Consider the following 24,056-nt stretch of genomic DNA (forward strand, 5'->3'; position numbering starts at 1 on the left):
CTTTTGAACCTCCTCTTCAGAATAAATAGACTTAGTGCCACTCACAGAGGCGCCTCCCTTTTGAGAAACACCAATTCCCCCACCCTTCTTATTAGATATATCAGAAAGATGAGGTCTCTCTTCAGTAATTGCCTTCTTGCTTTTTGGGGACCAAACTTTCTTCCCCAAAACAGGTTTGTCCTTACCAGAGGTGGAGTTAGCAGGGACAGACCCTACAACAGACTCAACAGCTTCCTGAGCTTCCTTAGATTTTAAGGCATTAAACCTAGATCCTTGAACTTTTATCTTATCCCCACCGGCAGAGCTAGTCCCGGAAGCCTTCTTACTTCTTCCCCTATGCTTTGGTTGCATCCAAACACCATGAATTGGCTCCTCAACCACCTCCTGAGACTTAACAGGAACCATCTCAGGAACAGGTTCATTAATTGTAGTATCCCCAGAGTTAACAGCACCCTCACCAACCTCCATATTTTCAGCTTCAGAAGCCTTATTCCAAGCACAACCCTCTTGCTTGTGACCATACCTCCCACAATGGAAGCAAATTTGCGGCATACCCTCATATTCCAAGTTATACCAAATTCCATTAATCTCAATATAGGCTTCAAGGGGCTTAGTAAGGTCAAGCTCAACACAAATGCGAGCAAACTTACCTCTAGAACAAGAGTTTGTGAGTATATCAATTTTGAGCAGCTTTCCCAGGGCATTGCCCACTTTCTTCATAGCCCAAGTGTTAAAGAATTCCATCTGAGCACCACTCACTCGAATCCAGACAGCCATATGAGTCACAGTGTCAGTAAAAGGATTAAACCCAGGCCTCCAATTTTGAATAGTCAAATAATTTCCAGCAATGACCCAAGGTCCACCTGTTAAAACAAACTGCCGATCTTCTTCCAATTGAAATCTAACAATAAAATAGCCATTTTCAAGATCAATAAGCTGAAAATCCCCTTTAAGACCCCATTTCTGCTTTAGACGACCCACCAAGAAATTATAAGTATGGTTTCTGCCCAAAAGTTTGATGATGAGAGCTTGCCGCCAAGGTTGGCACATCCGATCCATCGCCTTCTCAGAGAATCTAATGCTTGGACCCTTAGATCCACGAGAAATAACACAATCCTCATCAAGTATGTCAGACTCATTCAACGGAACAGATCGAGCACCCATAGTAGTCTCAACAGATTTCATAAGACGATCCATGAAACTTGGAGTCGATTTCGCCACCCCAGATGGTGGCGGAGGAGAGGTAGAGTAAGAACCAAAATCTGGGTCGTCGGCTGATCGACCTCGCTTTCCAGCACGAGGATTCACAAAATCCAAGCCTCCCAAATTAGCCAAGGTGAATTCCGGCTCCCCGCCGCCCATTTGTGGTCGGAGAGCCGAAAATATGGGTCTCTCCACCGTTGACGCCACCCCCAAACCAGAAGAACACCACCAGAAAGAGTACAGAGAGAACGTATGTTAGGAGAGAGAACAGAGCTTTCTCACGCGCTCAATAGCTGAAACTTTTCATGTTGAATCTTTGACACGGTGCAAAACATGTCTTTCGAGAAGCAAAGTTAGTAGCAGATGTTTAACAAATTAAAATAGATCACATTGTATGAGATAAACATAATAAGGTTTTGTATTCGCAAATATTTTGGATCCCAATTGAGAGTAACGTACGGTTCATTTGTTCATAAATGAACACATTCTTGATCATCTTTTTAAGATTGTTCATTAATTTACATGAAACTTTTGGTTACAATTTGATTAGCCATGTTTCCCTACTCCTTTACATAATTCCACAAATTTCCATCTCATGGTTTCAAACAATTTGGAAAGAGCAGCAATAACATTGTAAGGAATGTTCCTAGATTTGGGAACAAGGGATTAATGTTGTTATCTTTTGAAAAATTTGACCTTCTCCTATTAAAGACTTCATTATAGTAGCAACAAGATCTCCATGAATTTGAAGTAAATAGGTATTGCATGCAAAAGAGAAAATACAAAATTATGATTAAATATCAAATATTAATAGTTTTTCAACAAAGCAGCAAGATATTTTAAATGTTATAAATCTGTACGAAACGTGAATTTTTTGACATGAAGCACTCGACACTTTGGCCGAGCGCTCGATGGTTTTCTGTTAGTTTTTTTTTTATTTGCTATATAATTGTAATTGTTTGAAATTTATAAAAATTCAAAACTTATAAAGATTTAATATTTTTTATTTAAATTTGAGGGATGAAGTTTTACAACATAGATAATAAATATTAAAGTTTAAAACTTGTAAACACTAGAAAAACAACAAACTAGTTAAAAAGTTAATGAGAATAAAATGGTGCCTTCTTTTTCTATTTGTGTTTTTCTTTCCCCTATTTGGGCACAGCTATAGAAAAAAGCAAAGCTCTGAACTCTGAAATGTGAAGCAAACTTAAGGACACACCCCAAGCAAACTGGAGTAGACACATTCCTCTTCTTCCTCCACAACCAAAACCCACCCCAAGCAAAAAGGAAGCACCTTTTAGAACCAAGCAGAGGGTTTGTGTCCGAAAACTAAGCCCCCCAAAAACATAAGCCATTCAGCCTCCAACACCAGTGGTGACCGTGACCCACAGTGCTGAAATCAAAGTTTGAGCTTCAGTATTCCATCAGTGTCAGCCTTCACACCAAGAGAAAACCTCTCATTTCATCTCTACAAATCCACCCAAACACACCTACCAAAGTCCACTCAGCCCAGATGGGTTCTTCAGTCCCTGCCTTTCCGCTGGAATCTCAAAGCTTCTCCAAGACAGTTGACGAGGGAGCTCTTCGAGAGGGGAAGTTTGTAAGTTGAAACTTTTGCTTCACCTTTCTATCTTCTTTCAGCTTTTAAGTTCAAACGTTTCTGTCATTTTGTTTCTCTTATTCTTTCAGTTTGTAAAGTTGAAAACTTTAAAGTTTAGGACTATGTTCTCTTTTCTCATCTAACAAAAAAAGAAAGAGAAACTTGAAGCTTGCATTTTTTTTTTCCCGTTTTAAAGCACCCAAAAAGAAAAAGAAAAGAAATGTTGTTTTGTGCTTATGATTTTATTTTTTATAGAATTTTCCTTGGGTATTCAGAATGGTAACTCAAACTCAAAAAGTCGAATTTAATTTGCTGTATCTGATCAGCGCTCAAGCCTTGTTTTTCCATTTGGTGAAAGTTTGAGGCTTTTTTTGTAGTGGCATATATGATATATGGTACATGTGATTAGATAAATGTTATTAACTAAGTTTCAACTTGATTGCATTTATATGCCTTGGTCTTGGTTGCTGCACAACAATGTTATCCACATTCGTGTTTGATCTTTATGCTACAATACACGCACATTTTAATTTGAGGAAGTAATTAATTGCAGCAAATCCCAGAGATCGATGTGATCAAGTATGGAAATTGTATAGCTGCAGGGTCAGTAATTCTCCATGTACCAAATGGAGGACTATGGCCAATCGAATTGAAAGTATGTAGCGAGGGCAGCGTTTGGTTACAAAAGGGATGGCCAGAACTCGCAAAATTTTACTCCCTTGACTGTGGGTACATCTTAGTGTTCAGATATGAAGCGGAATGTTCCAGTTTCCAAGTACGTATTTTTCATAGCAATTCTTTGGAGATAGATTATCCATTCAGTTCAAGCGGTGATGAGGAACCTACTAGAGGTATATGTGAAAATTTTGATTATGTTTGAATGAGTGCAATTAGAATCCTTTTGGGATTTTTTTTTTTTTCCTTTGGGACTCTCATGGATGGGAATTGAACAGGAGGTGGTACAAGAGCCTTGTCAACTGCTGATATTGCCTTTTCAAGAGGCATCAAACAAAAGGAGAGGAGGAAGAAGAACCTAGAGGACTACGAGTGCAAGCCGGTTATAAAAAGAAGAATTTCAAAGAGGCTGAAAGTTCAAGGGAACGAGGAAAAAGAAACTGACAATGACTCCAACTTTGAAGCAACCACTCCAAAAACGACAAGAGTAAGATGCCGCAGTAAATCTAGAACTTTTAAGGCTGGCACAAGCAATCATGCCCCAACCAATGTGATCGATCTTGATGACCACAATGAGATGGGTACACCGTTGACTGAGGATTCCCCCATCAACTTGTCCAAAACCAAAGTTGGGAAATACATGCAATATGTTGATCAAGATGGATACAATTTTCTTGGAGAATATCTCCAAAAACCTGGAAATGGGTGCGTACCAACAATTTCATTATGTATTGCATTGATTGTATATTTTTTACATTACATTACTTTTTTATGCATTATTAATTTGGCATTGTATTTACTAGTAGGTGTATTCTTTTTTACTAATAGGTGCACCTGTACATCAAAGTTGATAATCTTTACTAATTGTCTGTATTACAAAGGTTAGGTCTAACCCAACTAATTCTTGTGATGTTACTTGTCTTATGAATTAGTGTACCGTTGTTGGAATGTGAGATAGCTGCGGTATACAAAAGGGATATTGTATCCTTGGTGCGAGACTCAACAGTGAGTTCTAATGTAAGTGTAACTACTGCTCGAATTGTTGTCTTTTTTTCTTTTTGGATTATGGTGATTTGTCTGAACAAATAGATGGATTAATTATTCAAATGGGCTTTTTTTTTTTTTTTTTTTTTTTTTTTGCAGGTGATTGATTCATTTGCAACTATTTTGGGTAGAAAGCAAGCAGCACATGGTTGGCAAACACGATCACACTTTATGCCCTCGTATTGTTGGGTAAGAACTGTGCAGTTACATGTGTATGAAAATACCTTATTAGATTAGTAACCTATATTATTTGATGTTTGTTTTAGTAATTTAGCGTTAAGAAGTCAACTTAAAATATTACCTAAATAATGTCGTATGCAGGATTTTATCAAAGATGGGAATGATGATCAACTGAGGCTTATGCTGTATGACAAACTTCTTAAGAACCTTGGAAGAGCTGATTTTATTTTTTTCCCATTGACACACAAGCGTCAATATCACTTCACACTACTGATACTTAGGATGGTGGAGGGAACCTGGCATCATTACAATCCGTTGTTACCAAGAGGAGGTGCTAAACGGGATCCATGCTTTGTGGAGGCAAAAAAGCTGGTAAGGATAGTATCCAACCTATTTTTCTACATGAATTTTTGTATGGACTAAAATATTGAATTCTGGCATACATGAATGCAGCATAAGGAAGTGTCAGATTTCATGAAATGCAATAAAGCAATTGCAGATCAAGTACTATCAACTGGAATGGTGAGACGAGAGTATCTGAAGGATGGCAAGCCATACAGTGTTGTACCACTTAGAGATGGCGAGAGAGAAGCTTTCCATATTTTAAAGAATGCAGAAGTTGAGTACCCATTGGTACCTAGTCCAGTTTGTCCACAACAACATGAAACATCGTAAGTTTCTCTTTTTCTGAAATTTATGTTTGGTTGGTCGGTTTTTGATGTTGTAATATTGATCACCATCGCTTATGAGTATGGGTTCATTAATAGGTTGGATTGTGGTGTGGCGGTAATGTATTTCATGGAGCATGTATCGGAAGGCTGGGTGATCAAGAACCAATTTGAGGATGATGACATGACAAAAATGAGAGCTAGAGTGATATCATGTTTCTTGAATGGACTGAAAATTTTGGAGATAGATGATGCTTCTGTTGAAATCATGGAGGATCTTCCACCATTGCCAAAAAGAAGGGAGAAATATACATTATCAGTTCCTTTGCCTCAAAAGAGAAAGAGAACTAGTTCAAGTAGTAAAGCAGAGGGTAACATGAACTTACAAGATGGGGTTTCACATCTTGAATCAGAAATGAAAAGTATGAATATTTATTTAGTTTTTGAGTTTTTCACCTTATTGTGTTTTGTACCAAAACAATTAATAAGATGAAGTTTTAATTTTACTTTTCTTGCAAATATCCTATTATAGCACTTGAAGAAGGTGGTGGAGACTCTTCTAGCACTCGAAGGTTCCCAAAACGAAGACTGAAGGTTCTTGGGAGCATGCATCCATTGACTGCAAGTGAAAAACCTACAGCTCTTGAGAGGGCTAAAACTTTCAAATCTGAAAACCCTTTTTTCAAGGTTACTATGCATCCCAGTTATGTCAGTCAATGTTTTTTGGTAAGCTTTCTATACAACACCTTGCTGGACCATCACAACTTCTGCTAACTTTGTATTTGTAGACATCATTGTGAGAAAGGATTATGCAAAGCAAATATTCTTCTTCTCTTTCAAATAGCAGAATCATATATAAGTATTCTCTCTTGGAAAGATTTTTCATTGTATTTCCTGCTTTCCCCCTTATGTTTTAGGCTGTGCCATTTGAGTTTGCGAGGACACATCTAAACAAGAAGCCCGGTAACATACTCCTCCAGGTTTCTAATGGAACAAGAACATGGTCTGTTAGTTTCAAATATGAAAAAGAAAAATCAAGAGCTCTATTCAGGTCTGGTTGGTTGGCAGTTGTAAGGGACAATAGTTTGAAAGTTGGGGATGTGTGTTTTTTTATTTTGGTTAACAAGATTAAATTTTTATTTGAAGTCATCTTTATCCACACCACAGAAGTTGCAAATCCCCCCTTGTTGCTAGGTAAATCTTTAATTTATGACTTTGCACCATACAATTAATAAGATGCAGTGTTAATTAGTGTTCTAGTAATATGCTATTGTAATCTTTAACAGGTGAAGGTGATTTGTCCATGCAATTCGAAGATGGTGGAGGTTCGTCTAGCACACAAAAACGAACACATGAGGGTTCTGAGAGGATGCATACCTTGACTACAAGTGAAAAAGCTATTGCTCTTGAGAGAGGAGCTATTGCTTTCCAGTCTGAAAATCCTTATTTCAAGGTTGTCGTGCAGCCCTCCTATATCCAACAAAGTTTTTTGGTAAGCTTTCTATATAGACAACCTTGTTTTTCGGTATGAAACAAGCTTTCCTCTCTCTCTCTCTCTCTCTCTCTCTCTCTCTCTCTCTCTCTCTCTCTCTGTCTCTCTCTCTCTCAGCAGACTCACGAATATTTTTTTCTTGAAAACTTTTCTTATTGTCTTTCTCTGCTTTGCCTTCTATTTTAGACTTTTCCACGAGAGTTTGCCAAGAGGTATCTTAGGCAGCCTGCTGGTATTGCCATCCTTGCGGTTTCAAATGAAACAAGAACATGGTCTGTTAAATTCAAATATGAAAAATCAAGAGCCGTATTCCTGTCTGGTTGGTTGGCATTTGCAAGGGACAATAATTTGAAAGTTGGTGATGTGTGTGTATTTGAGTTGATTGACAAGATTAAACCTCTATTCAAAGTTGTCTTTTTCCGCACCATAAATGCTGCAAATTTGCCCTTGTCACCAGGTAAATCTGTTGATCTGTGAATTTGTGCCTCCATTTATTTGTCTGCATTTATAACTTCCACATATTTGTTACTTTTCTATGTAATTTTCGTGAATGACAGGCCATGGCAGATGAGCAATTGATTAAGTTGAGAAATAGAGAAGCCCTATTGCCCTCAATGGTACAAGAAGCACCTTTTATTCTTAGGCTACAAGAAGAGATTGGATTGGTTGAACTGTAAATAGGGTACAAGAAGATCATAGAAGGGAAATTATAATTTTGATCAAGCAAGTAACTTTAAAAACAAGAATTGAAGAAAAATTAAAAGCAAGCATTGGTTTGTAAATAAAGTTCCCCGGTCAGTACTATCCAGGTATAGCCAGGTAAGCAAAGGCATGTAAGGCTTTCCTTGAGTGTATCAGTGCATGTCTGCTATTTGCCTTCACTTCCCCAATTGTTTAGACTTTAGAGTCCAATTTGCAATCAGTTGAGCTATAAAGTAATCTCTCTTTTTGTGATTTTCTGTCTTGGCTCTTAACATTTATAGAACATTGTATATATAATTCAGGGATTAATTTAGTGACTATTATATTACGGAGGTAGTAAAAATTAAAAGAGTGCTTATATTTCCTTCTCCATATCCCATTTTTCCATCTACTTTTTAATGAAAATTGATAATTGATAAGTTTATCTTTTTGTAAAATGACCTTGACGTAAGTAAAAACAAAAAAAAACAAAAAATCTTACTTAACCCACCCACCTCCCCATTCACCCATCTCCCTAAAACGATCAAAACTCAATAAATCGTAGAATCATCTTCTCTCAATTTCTCATATCACTAATCTTTTTTATTATACTGTTGTTGGGTGATGGGTGATGAACGATCAAAGGGATGGAGGGAACTCTAGTGAAAGGTAAGCAAATAAAGTCATTTTTTATGATATTTAAAAAAACAAAACTTAGGTAGGAGGTGAAACTTGTTCCACTAACCATGGTACATCACCCATGTAATGTTCCAATTGCACATCCCAATAATGTTGTGTTGTTCCACTTAAATGTCTTGTTCCACTCTTTAAGTGGAACAACCACAAAATGTTCCGCGCACCCTTGGGAGTACTAGAACAACCACACAATATACCAAATAGTATAATCAATTTTAAGTTTTAGTAACCAAATAAAATTAGGGTTTATGGAATAAATAAAGGATGCTGCTATTTAGACCCAAATTTTTTTTTTTCAACACTTTAATAGAATATAATTTTCAGTTTTACCCTAATATAAATTGTCTTTCAAGGACTTAAATATTTAATTAAAATAAAATAAAATAAACTTGAACCTATACCCAACCTTTTTCAATACCCAATATCAATTATCCACTCATATCTCCATTTAACTCTCTATTAAAACTCTAAACACACTATAACACTCTCTATATTGATGCAAACAAGTTTAATATTGACAATTGGATGGTTAAATTGCGGTTTAAGAGTTTTTAAATGAAGTATTTTCATTATTCTTTTGAGATTTAATTGATTAAATGCTTATTTTCAAAAACTGCAATTACAACATGTTCAACACACTAGAGCCGAACATGTTATGAGTCGTTTGACAATAATGCACCAAACATAGTGTTGTACATTCGGCCACAAACTACCGAACACCTCTAGTAAATTAAAAAAAAAAGGTGTTCGGTGGTTGCCAATCGAACATCCTTCTACTCGTTCGGTTGTTCGCCGCCGAACATCATTCTATATGTTCAGTTGTTCGCTGCCAAACATCTTTTCACTTGTTCAGTTGTGCGTCGCCAAACATTCTTCTACATGTTCGGTTAACCAGTGTCGAACAAAATCCAAAAAAAATTTTCAAAACTCTCTCCTTTGCATTCATGTTCGACATTAAACAACTAAGATTTAAACTATTGCAACCCAAAAATAAATTATTTGATATAAAGGCCAATGGGTGGTGGTGTTGGGTGGTGGGTGGTGGGTGGTGGTGATGGTGATGGTAATGGTGATGGTGTTGAGTGTGTTGTTGGGTATAAAGAGTAAGAATTTGTTGGGTTAATTTGTTTGTTGGGTTTTAGTAAGAGTGTTTTTGGAAATAATATTGGGTATACTAATAATTTTTTCAAACTTTTTAAATTGAAGGTGAGCGTAAAGAGTATGTTAGGGCTATTAATAAAAAAGTTGGGTTCAAATAACGGCACCTATAAATAAATTATGAAAAAAGATGAGTGAGTGTGATGATAGTTTAAGGGGGTGAAAATGGTGTTTATTGGGTTGATGTTTGAGTTAGTATATTAAATGATATTACAGGAATTATGGAAGGTAAGAGAGTTTTACTATTTTTTTTATGGGGGTGTAAAAATAAAGAGTGTGAAGAAATAGGATAGAGAAGTAAGAATATAATTTCCTTACTTTATATAATTTTTTTTAGCATATTACTTTATGTAATTATATGGATTTTGCCTCAATTTTGGGTACAATTTCCTTTCGATCGCATGATAATGGTATGGCAACATGCCAAGATAAAAATTGGTTGTGCTGTTGTTGTTTACTATAAATAATACTTTTATACTCATCAAATATATTTATCAAATTGAGTTTATTAAATTAATAGTGTGAAAAGCTCTTAGGGCCCGTTTGGTTCAAGTTTTGAAAGTCTGAAAATGAGAAATTAATTTCATTTTTATGTTTGATAAGTACATAAAAGGGAAATCAATTATTGGCCCAAAAGAATCTGATGCTCTTATTAGGGGGAAAATTAAACTCTTGCTGGAGCAATGAAATTGATTTCCCTTTATTGGGAAATCATTTATTACTTCTTTTTAAATAAAACTAACCCTGCTATTATTTCAAAATAAATAATAGATTATGGTACAATTGGAAAACTTACCAAACACATCATTTATTGCTTCAAATTCCTAGTTTACTTTCTCAAGCTTACCAAACACAAAAAATGGAATTTTACATTCCCTTTCCTTAAGAAAATACAAAGAAATTGATTTTCCAAGAAATTAATTTCATAAACTAAACTGGTAGGGTTAGCCCAAGTGGTGATGGTGAGTGAGATAATGATTAAGATTAGATTAGGTTTAAGGTTCGATTTCCTCTAATATAACCAAAAAATAATAATAATAATTTGACAGCGTCTCATTTATTTAAATTTTAATTTGAGTAACGTGATGTTATCTAATCTACGTGATATATTATAGAAAAAATTTAAAATTTAGGGTTTTAGTTATTAATATACACATTATATAATTCTTATATATTGGCATTAAAGTCCACGTAAATGTAACTAGAAGTTTAGAAGTCTGGCAATATGTAACTTTATTCAAGCATTAAGAAATCACTTTAAAGACAAGAATTAAATAAAACAAAAAGCATTGGTTGTGACTTGTGAGAATTGTGACTAATCAAAGCAGTGACTCTTCAGATGGTAGCAATCATAACTAAGATTGCGTGTTGAGCTTTGTGGAGTAGCTACCATCATTAGATAATAGGATTATTTGATTCCATCTACACAGCAAACATAAACCAAACTTCAAAGTAGACTCTCTTCTTCTATGAAGCTACTGACAATTGCCAGAAGGTTTGAAACATATATCTTCAGGCTTTCGAACTACTTCAAAAACGGCTTCTCTTCTTCGGGAAATCGATGACCAGCCAACGTTTTCTGCTACCACTCCCCATTTTTTAAAGATCATTCTGGAGGACACTGTAAGAGACAGCAAACTTGTGAGTACCTCTCTCTCTCTCTCTCTGTACCTCCTCTATAGCGAATGATATGTTGCTGCGTAACTCCATTTTCCAAATATTTATATGTGACATGAATAAAAATTGTGAACAATGCTCTATGGAGTTAATGTTTTCTAGCGAGGGTTGTATGTGACTTGGTGTAGTTTGTAGAGTTGGTTTTGTGCAATGCTAATTTAATTTGTTAAGATAGAAAGATTTTTGGGTAAGACAACTTGCAGTCCTTCTAGCTAATAGCTTGAAAGTTGAAATACTAGAATTTAATTAATCATAAATTAATTTTTATTACAATGTTGCTCTACTGTTGAGATGAAATGCTGATTCATTTCTTGCCCACAAAAAGATCACAAAATTTTGTTTTAATTTAGTATGACATATCTGTGCAGAAGATTCCTAAGAAATTTGTGAGGAATTATGGAGAATATCTATCAATTCCAGTATATCTTAAGCTTCCAAATGGCTTAGAATGGCGAGTCAAACTGAAAAAAAGCGATGATGAAGCATGGTTTGAGAATGGTTGGCCACAATTCTCTGAGTTTTACTCTCTAGAATGCTGTCACTGGCTTGTTTTTGGATATGAAGGGAACTCAAAATTCCAAGTTTGCATATTTGATAGAAGTGCAACTGAGATTGACTATCCCATTAAATCCATCAATTGTGACCGGCCTGCAGACATTCACGGGGAACCAACAATGCCCAAGATGATGGAAGCAACTCAAGATTATGTTTCTGTTGAAATCTTGGAGGACTTTCCTGGCCTCCATCCACAAAAACAAGGGATAAATCTCCATTAGGTGATGCTTCTGTTGAAATCTCGGAGGAATTTCTACCAGCCCCAAAAACAAGGGAGAAATCTCCATTAGGTGATGATTCTGTTGAAATCTTGGAGGACTTTCCTCCATCCCTAAAAACAAGGGAGAAGTCTCCATTGCCATGTCCTCGGCCTAGCCAAAAAAGCAGAATAAGTTTTGAGTAGTAAAGCTGAGAGCAACATCAACTTACAAAATGTGATTCCACATATTGGACCAAGAAACACTCAACCTTATGAAATGATGTTTGAGAAGTCAATGAATAACAAATATTCACATTGGCCTAAAACAGAAATGAAAGGTATATATGGAATATATTTATCTAGTTTTTAGTTTTTATGTTATTGTGTTTTCTGCCACAATAGTTAAGATGCAGGCATGCATCAATACTATTCCTGTAATATACTGCCATAATTTTAACAGGGGAAGGTGATTTTCATGCAGAAAAAGATGGAGGAGGCTCATCTAGCACTCAAAGATTAGTAAAACGAAGATGTCATCAGGTTCTTGGGAGGATGCCTTCATTAAATAAAAGTGAAAAAGCAATAGCTCTTGAGAGGACTAATGCTTTCCAACCTGAAACCCTTATTTCAAGGTTGTTATGCAGCCCTCCTACATCTATCAAATTTTTTTGGTAAGCTTTCTATATAGACAACCCTTTTATTTGGTACTAAGCAAGCTTCATACCTTCCAATCTCTCATAGCACAATCATATATATTCTCTTTTCAAAAAGTATCTTATGGTCTTTCGCCTGCTTTCCCTCATTTTTTAGAGGTTTTCGTCAGGGTTTGCCAAGAGGCATCTTAAGCAGCCTGCGTGTAATGTCATCCTTGGGGTTTCCAATGAAACAAGAACTTGGTCTGTTAAATTCAAATATCAAAAACCAAGAGCCATATTCCAGTATGGTTGGTTGAAATTTGTAAGGGACAATAATTTGAAAGTTGGTGATGTGTGTGTTTTTATGTTGATTAATAAGACTAAACTTTTATTTTAAGTTTCCTTTTCCCACACCAAAGAAGCTGCAAATTGGCCCAAATCACCAGGTAAGTCTGGTATCTGTGAATTTCTGCTCCATCTAATTTGTCTGCATTATAAGTTTATAACTTATACATATTTTGTTTTTCTCTACGTAATTTTGGGGGAAGACAGGCTATGGCAGAGGAGCAATTGATCAAGTCAAAAAAGAGAGAAACCCCATAAACAAAGTTGAATCTGATTGCACCATGAATTGTGAAACTGGCACCACAACTAATCAAGTAAAAGTTGAAATTGGTAAGTCGATGAGGATGATAAATTTCCAAATTGATGCTAAGGAACTGTGATTATGTTTTGTTTGGTTTTTTACTATAGGCAAGTACAAAATGAGGAAGACTGGTGGGCAGGTTACTCAAAGGCCTTCATCTTTGAGGGCTGTTGAAGCTGCCAGCAAGTTTGTTCGAACAAATCCCTTCTTCAAACTCAATGTGGATTCAGCTTGGAGGCTCTCAAAAGTGGTACTTTCATAGTCATTGACTGCATAATTTATAAAACTTTGCTTTACACGCGTATATGTATACTTGTCGTCTATGGTTGTTTTGATCAAAAGAGAACATATGTAATAGACATGACATCAGTTCATCTACAAGGCCTTTACACATTTCCAAAGTCTCGTTCTAAATCCTCTCCATTAATATATATCATTCATCCTCACTATCATACTCTACCAGTGACTGTATATTCAACTATATGTTTGTCTATTTTGTGCAGAATGTACCAAATACTTTTTCCAAGAGTTGCGTTAAAAAGAAGAAAAAACAAACCGCGACGCTTCAGGTCAGAGATTGTTCATGGCCTGTGAATTTGATCGCTGATAGCCATAGGCAATCACATTTCAGAATTTGTGGTGGCTGGCCTGCATTTGCCAAAGAAAATTCTTTAAGAGAAGGAGAAGTTTGTATATTTGAGCTCATCGAGTTAAATAACATGCTACTCAAAGTTCACATTTTTAGGGACCTTGATTATGCAAAGTAATGCCATTGAAAGAAGGTCTCTGGTGAGCTCAAGCATATACCACTTTTTGCTATCAAAATGGACCACCTTCTTGTTATTTCAAGTACCAAGGTAATGTCATTCTCCTTTTTTTGCCTTAATTGTGTTAGCATATGATTTGCCATCTTAGACTAATGAGAAATAGATTAGTGAGAGCTTGGGATTTGTTTTTGGAGATCTCGTAAAAGAGGGTATTTGGATGCTAGAGTCACTTTTATTTTTTCTGTTAATTGGTATGGTGGAAATATTTATATTTGAGGGCTATAAAGCTGAACCCATTGGATTTGTGGTAATTACTCACTACGGGTAGAGGGCCTATGAGCTTCTAATTCAATTGAGTAATGCTATATTCATCATATTCATATCATATAAAATTAGAAAGTTTACTTTTATCGATATATGATTGTTTGGGAGTTTCACATATGTTATATTGGAATTCACATAATCACAATCATAATCTTGAAAAAAAAAAAAATCACAATCATTAATTGTAAGTAGTTTCCTCCTACGCAGCGCCTGCTATTTGCCTTCAATTCTACTGGCAACAAACACGAGATAAAATTATACTTTTTTTCAACTTACACTTTTTAGATTTGACTCAATTTACAATTTGGTCCTTATCTTTTAATTTTTTTTAAAAAATATAACTTAAGATTTGAAATTAATGATAATATTGCCCCCTCCTATGTTTGTCTGATTATGACGATGTGGCAAGTATGAAACCTACGTTTTTGCTTACATGGTGGATAAACAATAACAAAAAGTTCTTTTAACAAATTTTATCCTTTAATTAATAATATTTAAAAATTATAGAACTCAGTCAAAAAATAAAATTTGACCAAACAAATGAGCTTCATGTGTGCAATATCACTAAAAACATGTGAGTTCTATTGTGATTATGTCATTATTTAACTTAAGTTCTATTGTTATCACGTCATTATTTAACGTCTGACCTTTGACCTAAAGACAGATAGAGAGGCAAAATTATTATTAAATTCAAACTTTAGGTGGGCGCAGGTGCCTCCTAAAACCCTGAGCAGCCTTATGAACATGGCTGAAATCGAAGTGTGAGTTTCAGTGTGAACAACAAGATCTTTACATTCCATCAGTGTCAGCTTTTGACACCCAGATAAAACCCACCCAACCCCACCCACCAAACTCAGTCCACTCAACTCGATCACATGGGTTCTTCAAACCCTCCCTTTCCAGTGGTATCTCAAAGCTCCTCCGAGATAGTTCCTGAGCTGGCTCTTCCAGAAGGGAAGCTTGTAAGTTGAAAACCTTGCTTCACCTTTCTCATCTTTCAGCTTCATAGTTAATACCTTTGCTTCATATGGTTTATCTTCTTTAAGGTAAAGTTGAAACCTTTACGACCATGCTCTCTTTCTCATCTTAAAAACAAAGAAAGAGAAGCTTGAAAGTTGCATTGTTTTCATGTTGTTAAGCACCCGAAAAGAAAATAAATTTTGTTATATATTTTTCCTTGGTATTTGGAATGGGAACTCAAACTCTAAAAGGCAAAATATCTAAGAAAGCTTATGATTTGTCTTACATATATACATACTGTGAATTGTATTGTATTTCACACTAATATACTGGTGGATGGATGATCTTGTTATATAAAGGCGCCCTAGCAAGCACATGATCTCTCTGAACCATATTAGCTTTGTGAAAAATTTCAGCTTTTCAAGTTTTCCTGACCAGTTTGTGGGTTTGGTTTTGGCAAAAAATTTCGTAGCTACGTAGCTATTCTTTTAATCCAAACTTTACTGGTAAAGTGGTAAGGGTTGGGGGGGTGTCAAAGTTTGAGGCTTGTTTTGGCAGGGGCATATATGGAACATGTGATTAGATAAATGTTATTAACTAAGTTTCAACTTGATTCTTCGTCTTGGTTGCTGCACAAAAATGTTATCCACTTGCGTGTTTGATCTATATATCCTACATTATATCATTTACACGCACTTGAGAAAGTAATTAATTGCAACAGATCTGAGAAATCGATAGGATCAAGTATGGAAATTTCTGCTTTTAAAGTTTTCCTAATCTGTTTGTGGGTTTGGTTTTGGAAATTCTATTCGTACGTACGTAGCTATCATTGTTCTAATCCAAACTTTACTAGTAAAGTGGTAAGGGTGGGTGGTGTGGTGTTGATTTCCTCCATTTATCTCTGCTTGTTTTTTATTTTTGGTGAAAGCTTGAGGTTTTTTTGGCAGTGGCATATATTGTACATGCGACTAGATAAATGTTGTTTAATTAAGTTCAACTTGATTGCATCTACGTGCCTTCGTCTTAGTTTCTGAAAAACAATGTTATCCACATTCATGTTTGATCTATATGCTACATAATTACATCTACATGCACATATTAATTTGAGGAAGTAAATAATTGCAGAAAATACCAGAGATTGATGTGATCAAGTATGGAAATTGTATAGATGCAATTTCAAAGAGGAACCTAGAGGACCCCCAGTGTGAGCTGGTTATAGAAAGGAGTGTTTCAAAGAGGGTGAAAGTACAAGGTCGTGAGGAAAAAGAAACTGACGATGACTTCAACTTTGAAGCAATCAATCCAAAAACAACTGGAGCTGTTAAGGCCGGCACAAGCAATCATGCTGCAGCCGATGTGATCAATGTTGATGATCACAATGAGAGGGGTTCACAGTTGACTGAGGATTCCCCAATCAACTTGTCCAAAACCAAAGTTGGGAAATACATGCAATGTGTTGATAAAGATGGATACAATTTGCTTGGAGAATATCTCCAGAAAACAGGAAATGGGTACGTGCTAACAACTTCATTCTACAATGCATTGAATGTATATTTTTTACATCATGTTACGTTTTGATGCATTATTAATTTGGAAATTCATTTACTAGTAGCCTAGTAGGTGTATTTTTTTTACTAATAGATGTACATGCACATCATAGTTGATAATCTTTTTTATTGTGACTAAAAGGTGAACTGCAGTGGTTCCGTAAATCTAACAGTGGTTCTGTAAAACTGGGGTATTCGCATTTCGCATTTCACTTAGAACGCTGCTGGCAGTTTGCTAGTTGTTTATAGTTCTAAGTTTAGTTCTAACCACTACTAGTTCTTGTGATGTTACTTGTCTTATGAATTTAGCGTACCGTTGTGGGAATGTGAGATAGCTGCAGTATACAAAATGGATATTGTATCATTGGTGCAAGACTCAACAGTGCGTTCTAATGTAAGTGTAACTACTGCTTGAATTGTGATTTATTTTTTGAATTATGATGATTTGTTTTAACAAATAGATGAATTAATTATTTAAATGCACAATTTTTTTTGCAGGTCATTGATTCATTTGCAACAACTTTGGGTAGAAAGCAAGCAACACATGCTGAAAGGCAAACACAATCTCACTTTATGCCCTCCTATTGTTGGGTAAGAACTGTACATTGTGTATGAAAATACCTTGTTAGATTAGACCTTATATTATTTGATAATTTTTTAGTGTTCACAAGTCAACTTAAAATATTACCTGAATAATGTCGTATGCAGGAGTTTATCAGTGCTGGGAAGTATGATCGACTGAGGCTCATGCTGTATGACAATCTTCTTAAGAACCTTGGACGAGCTGATTTTTTTTTTTTCCCATTGACACACAAGCGTCAATATCACTTCACACTACTGATACTTAATATGGTGGAGGGAACCTGGCATCATTACAATCCATTGTTACCAAGAGGAGGTGCTAAACGTGATCCATGTTTTGTGGAGGCAAAAAAGCTGGTAAGGATAGTACCCAACCCATTTGTTTACATGACTTTTGTATGGACTAATATACTGAAATCTGGCATACATGAATGCAGCATAAAGAAGTGTCCAATTTCATGAAATACAATAAAGTAAATGCAGATCAAGTACTGTCAACTACAATGGTGAGGCGAGAGTTTCTGGGGGATGGCAAGCCATACAGTGTGAGTGTACCACTTAGAGATGATGAGAAAGAAGCTTTTCAATTTTTGAAGAATGCAGAAGTTGAGTACCCATTGGTACCAAGTCCAGTTTGTCCACAACAACGTGAAACATCGTAAGTTTTTTATTTTCTGAAATTTTATGTTTGGTCTATCAGTTTCAGAAGGTTTAATATTGATCATTAGCACTTATGAGTATGGGTTCATTAACAGGGTGAATTGTGGTGTGGCGGTAATGTATTTCATGGAGCACGTATCAGAAGGCAGGGTGATGGACAACCAGTTTGAGGACATAGACATGACAAGAATGAGAGCTAATGTGATATCATGTTTCTTGAATGGACTGAAATATTTAGAGATAGATTATCCTGAGGACCGCAATAGAGAGATTGATTATCCAGAGGAACACAATAGAGGTATAAATGAAAATTTTGATTATGCTTGTGTGAGTACGCAATTAGATGATGCTTCTGTTGAAATTTTGGAGGACTTTTCACCATCCCCAAAAACAATAGAGAAATCTCCATTAGGTGATGCTTCTATCGACATCTTGGATGGTTTTCCAGCATTGCCAAAAAGAAGGGAGAAATCTACATTACCATGTCCCCGACCTCAAAGAAAAAGAGAATTAGTTCAAGCAGTAAAGCAAAGTGCAACATCAACTTACAAAATGGGGTTCCACATCTAGAATCAGAAATGAAAAGCTTGAATATAAATTTAGTTTTTTACGTTAATTGTGTTTTCTACCAAAAAAATTAATAAGATGCAGTGTTAATTACTGTTCTTGCAATCTTTAACAGGTGAAGATGAGTTTTTGGAGAGGATGCATCCATTGACTACAAGTGAAAAAGCTATAGCTCTTGATAGAGGAACTATTGGTTTCCATTCTGAAAACCCTTATTTCAAGGTTACCATACGACCCTCCTATATCCGACAAAGTTTTTTGGTAAGATTTCTATGTAGACAACACTGTTATTTGATATTAAGAAAGATTGATACCGTCCCCTCTCTCAGAGCAGACTCACAAATATTCTCTCTCTTCAAAAAATTACTTATTGTCTTTCCCCTGCTTTCCCTTCTTTTTTAGGGTTTTCCACTAGATTTTGCCAGGAGACATCTTAAGCAGCCTGCTGGTATTGTCATCCTTGGGGTTTCAAATAGAACAAAAATGTGGACTGTTAAATTCAAATATGATAAATCAAGAGCTATATTCCAGTTGGGTTGGTTGGCATTTGTAAAGGACAATAACTTGAATGTTGATGATGTATGTGTTTTTACTTTGATTAACAAAAGTATATTTTTATTCAAAGTTGTCGTTCTCCGCACCATAGAAGCTGCAAATTGCTCCTTGTCACCAGGTAAATCTTTCATTTATGACTTTGTGTTCCGTACAATTGATAAGATTCAGTGCTAATTATTGTTCTAGTAATATGCTATTATAATCTTTAACAGATGAAGATGATTTACCCATACAATTCAAAGATGGTGGAGGTTTGTCTAGCACACAAAGGTTCCTAAAACAAACACATGAGGGTCTTGGGAGGATGCATACATTGACTTCAAGTGAAAAAAATATAGCTCTTGAGAGAGGAGCTATTGCTTTCCAGTCTGAAAACCCTTATTTCAAGGTTGCCATTCAGCCCTCCTATATCCAAAAAAATTGTCTGGTAAGCTTTCTATATAGACAACCCTGTTATTTGGTATTTAGCAAGCTTGGTACATACCTATCGCTCGGAGCAGACTCACAAATTTTCTCTCAAAAAGTTACTTATTGTCTTTCTCCTACTTTGCCTTACTTTTTAGCATTTCCCACGAGAGTTTGCCGAGAGGTATCTTAAGCTGCCTGCTTGTAATGTCATCCTTGGGGTTTCAAATGGATCAAGAACATGGTCTGTTAAATTCAAATATGAAAAATCAAGAGCCCTATTCCGATCTGGTTGGTTGGCATTTGCAAGGGCCAATAATTTGAAAGTTGGTGATGTGTGTGTTTTTGAGTTGATTGACAAGATTAAACTTTTATTCGAAGTTGTCTTTTCCCGCACCACAGCTGCTGCACATTTGCCCTGTCACCAGGTAAATCTGTTGATATGTGAATATGTGCTCCATTTTATTTGTCTGCATTATAACCTGCTCATATTTTTTACTTTTCTATGTAATTTTCGTGAAAGACAGGCTATGGAAGAGGAGCAATAGATCAAGTCGAAATATAGAGAAGCTCCATTTCTCTCGGTGGTACAAGAAGCATGTTTTATTCTTAGGGTACTAGAAGAGATTGGAGAAGAGATTGGATTGGTTGGACATGATGGAATATAGTAGGACTGTAGGAGAGGTATTTTGTGAGAGTGAAATTTAGTGTTATCTTCTCTTGTGTCTTCGGACATAATTTAAATGGGCCAGAGGCCAAAAACACAAAGGAAAACCAACTACTTCATGGGGTCTAGAAAGTTAGAAACCCCCCATACAAGGTACTAATTGAATTGTGTATGTATTTCTTACATGTCTTGCAGTTAAGCTACTGAAATTTAGTTTTCATGACTAGTTGGACTGCTAGTCTCCTTATAATTGCCTGTATCTCAGAGCTTGATGTTGTTGGACTGCTGTGCTAGAGGAGATTGAATGTCCATGTACTCATACAATGTCTTCAATCAGTCCCCATAAGGTGAAAAGAAAATAAAAACTCAACTAGTAATTTTGGTCAAGCATTAAGTAACTTTAAAACCAAGAATTGGAGGAAAATTAAAAGCAAGCATTGGGTTGTGAGTCTTGCCACTAATCAAAAGTAGAGTCATCAGTTGATAGCCATCATAATTAGATTCAACGTAGAGAGTAAAATAATGCATGCTACCATCAAATTTCTGCTGGCAATTTTGTAGCTGAGAAGTAGTACTGGGGAAACATGCATGCTACCATCATAATTAGATTCATATAAAGTCTTACCTTGGATTTATGTGTTCCAATTATGATACTAAATGAAATTTATTTTCATGTCTACCTGGACTGCTAGTCCCTTTATAATTGACAAATATGTAATTCTACCTTTTTTTTTTGGGTAAATTTTTAGGTAGTATTGGGTTTAAACTTTAAAGACGAGAATTAAAGAAAAGCTAAAAGCAAGCATTGGGTTTCAAAGACAAGAAGTAAAAAATAAAAGCTAAGCATTGGGTTGTGAGACTTATGACTAATAAAGAGCTGTGACTCTTCAGTTGGTTGCAATCATAACAACGATTGCGTGTTGAGCTTATAGACTGATCATAGATTAAACCGAAAAAAAAAAGACTGATCAAAAGATTCTACCTACACATACAAATATACGCTTTGAAACTGTTCAAAAATCTACAGCTCTATTCTTCCATGAAACTATTCTTCAAAAAGCTTTGAAACCTTTCAACAATGGAAACTGATGACCGGCCAACTTTTTCTGCTACCACTCCCCATTTTTTTAAGATTATTCCTGGGGACACTTTAAGATACAGCAAACTTGTAAGTACCTCTCTCTCTGTACTTCCTCTATAGCTAGCGAAGATTGCTTGCTGCATAATTATAATAGAAGTGAACAATGCTTGCAGCAGTTTACGTTTACTACATTATATGTACTAATTGTAAAATGACATGGTGTATCGTGTACAGTTGGTTTTGAGCAATGGTAATTAAATTTCATCGAATAAAAATAATAAGAAGTCTCAGATTTTAAGCAGGGGACAAAATGCACATGGGGTTGGTTTCAAGATTTTTGGGCAAGTGAACTTGTTATGGTATTGTAGAGATGATTCATTTCTTGCCCAAAAAAAGATGAGAAAATGTTCTTTCAGTTTTGCTTGACATGTTCTGTTGTGCAGAGAATTCCAAAGAAATTTGTGAGGAAATATGGAGAAGATCTATCAAACCCAGTACACCTTAAGCTTCCTAGTGGTTGCAAATGGCAAGTAGAACTGAAAAAATGCGACGGGGCGGTTTGGTTTGGGAAGGGTTGGACAGACTTCTCCGAGTTTTACCTTCTAGACTATGGCCACTTGCTGGTTTTTGGATATGAAGGGAATTCCACATTTCACGTTTGCATATTTGATAGAAGTACCACTGAGATTGAGTATCCGATGATCACTTCCGTCCGTTGCGATGGACCTGCAGACATTGATGGGGAACAAACAGTACTGCCGGCGGAGATGGAAGCAACTCAAGATGATGTTTCTGTTGAAATTTTGGAGGACTTTCCCCCATGCCCAAAAACTAGGCAGAAGTCTCCATTACCATGTCCTCGGACTCAAAAGAAAAACAGAACAAGTTCAAGTAGTATAGCAGAGAGAACCATCAACCTGCAAAATGGGGTTCCAAAATCTGAAGTGGAAATGAAAAGTATGGAAAATATAGTTAGCTTTTACATTATTGTGTTCTCTACCAAAAAATTAATGAGATGCAGTGTTAATTACTGTTCTTGTAATATCCTACTATATTCTTTAGCAGGGGAAGATGATTTGACCAACAAAGAGGATGGTGGAGGCTCGTCTACCACTCAAAGGTTCTCGAAACGAACACCTGTGGTTCTTGAGAGGATGCATCCATTGACTACAAGTGAAAAAGCTATAGCTCTTGAGAGAGCCAATGCCTTCAAATCTGAGAGCCCTTCTTTCAATGTTGTCATGCAGCCCTCTTATATCCGTAAAGGTTGTTATCTGGTAATTAAACTTTCTATACAACGACTTGCTACTATGATGACTTCTGCTAACTTCTAAGAGTAGAAACATATATTCGTATTCTTTCTCCCAAAGATTTCTTATTCTCTATCCTGCTTTCCTCCTTTTGTTTTAGACCGTGCCATCCGAGTTTGCAAGGAGACATCTAAACAATCATCGCGGTAACATAATCCTTCAGGTTTTGGACAGGAGAAGTACTTGGTCTGTTAATTTCATATATAAACATGCAATGCACCGATTTCAAAATGGTTGGTTGGCGTTTGTAAGGGACAATAATTTGAAAGTTGGTGATGTGTGCGCTTTTAGTTTGATTAACAAAATTAGTCCCTTTTTCGAAGTTGTTTTTTTCCGCACCACAGAAGATGAAAATCACCCATTGTCAACAGGTAAATTTGTCTAAGTTGTGAATTTGTGCTCCATTAAATTTGTCTGCATAATTTACACATATTTTTTGCTTTTTTAATGTAATTAATTTTGGCAGAAGGCAGGCCATGTCATAGGAGAAATTCACCAAGTCAAAAAAGAGAGAAGCCTCATACATAAAGTTGAATCCGATTGCACCATGGATTGTGAAATTGGTTTGTCAAGCTCTCTTGAAACTGGCAAGTCTAAGAGAATGTGAAATTTCCCAAATCAAGGCTAAGGAAATCTGATTTTATTTTGTATTGGTCTCACTGCAGTGAAATACAAAATGTTGAAGATTGGTGGGCATACTCAAAGCCGAAGGCCTTCATCTTTGAGGGTTCTTGAAGCTGCCAACAAGTTTGTCGCAAAGAATCCATTCTTCAGAGTCTCTCTGAAGTCAAAGTCGTCCAATCTGTTGGTAGGGTCATTGATAACATATTTATACAACTTTGCTTCAAACACAAGTACCAAATGCAAGCGAACTACTTATGTGTATGTGTGTGTATATCTATCTTATGCAGCATGTACCAAATAGTTTTGCCAAGAGTTTCATCAAACAGCCGAAACAAACGGTCAAGCTTCAGGTCGGAGATAGATTATGGCCTGTGACTTTGATTGGTTGTAGTGTCCAGTCATCAGCTAAATTTTCGGCTGGCTGGTCTGCATTTGCAAAGGAAAATTGCTTAAGAAGAGGAGATGTTTGCATATTTGAGCTCATCAAGAGAAATAATAATGTAATGGAAGTTCACATTTTTCGAGGTTGATTAAGCGCAAAGTAATGTCATTTAAAGAGGTGTGTGTTGAGCTTTGCAATAATTTTGAGTAAAATTTCCTTAGCTGCTCAGTGCAGCTTGTTGCTTTGGTGTTCTTTACTATATATCACACGAGCTAGTTAACACCAAAGAACTAGAAAGTAATGTAAAATGTGTGATTGTTTAAACTTTTTAGACTTTGATCGAAGAGATTATCTTTGTTCTTATCTCTCCATCACATTCAGGGGTACTCATTCTCTTATTATTTATTATAAACCACCATTGCAACTTTGCAAGGTATTAATTCAACTATGTATGTACATATTTATTGTGTCTTTCCAATTAAGCCACGCAAATTATTTCCATACGTACATATT

The 24,056-nt window shown here is 35.9% G+C and overlaps 1 protein-coding gene and 1 pseudogene across 1 annotated transcript; both read left to right on the forward strand.

Moving 5' to 3' along the window:
• The first annotated feature begins 9,621 nt into the window (after positions 1 to 9,621).
• LOC147284547 (B3 domain-containing transcription factor VRN1-like) lies at positions 9,622 to 13,879 on the forward strand (annotated as a pseudogene).
• A 7,342-nt stretch (positions 13,880 to 21,221) lies between these two features.
• On the forward strand, positions 21,222 to 23,691 carry LOC147284548 (B3 domain-containing transcription factor VRN1-like). Its single transcript, XM_086245700.1, is given in 6 exon segments — positions 21,222 to 21,314; positions 21,671 to 22,118; positions 22,290 to 22,504; positions 22,638 to 22,908; positions 23,011 to 23,345; positions 23,449 to 23,691. Coding segments are annotated over 6 exon segments (1,602 nt in total). The 5' UTR covers positions 21,222 to 21,224.
• Positions 23,692 to 24,056: the final 365 nt, after the last annotated feature.

The sequence above is a fragment of the Dryas octopetala genome, chromosome 5 (genome assembly GCF_963921425.1).
Source record: "Dryas octopetala chromosome 5, drDryOcto1.1, whole genome shotgun sequence".
Classification (NCBI taxonomy): Eukaryota; Viridiplantae; Streptophyta; class Magnoliopsida; order Rosales; family Rosaceae; genus Dryas; species Dryas octopetala.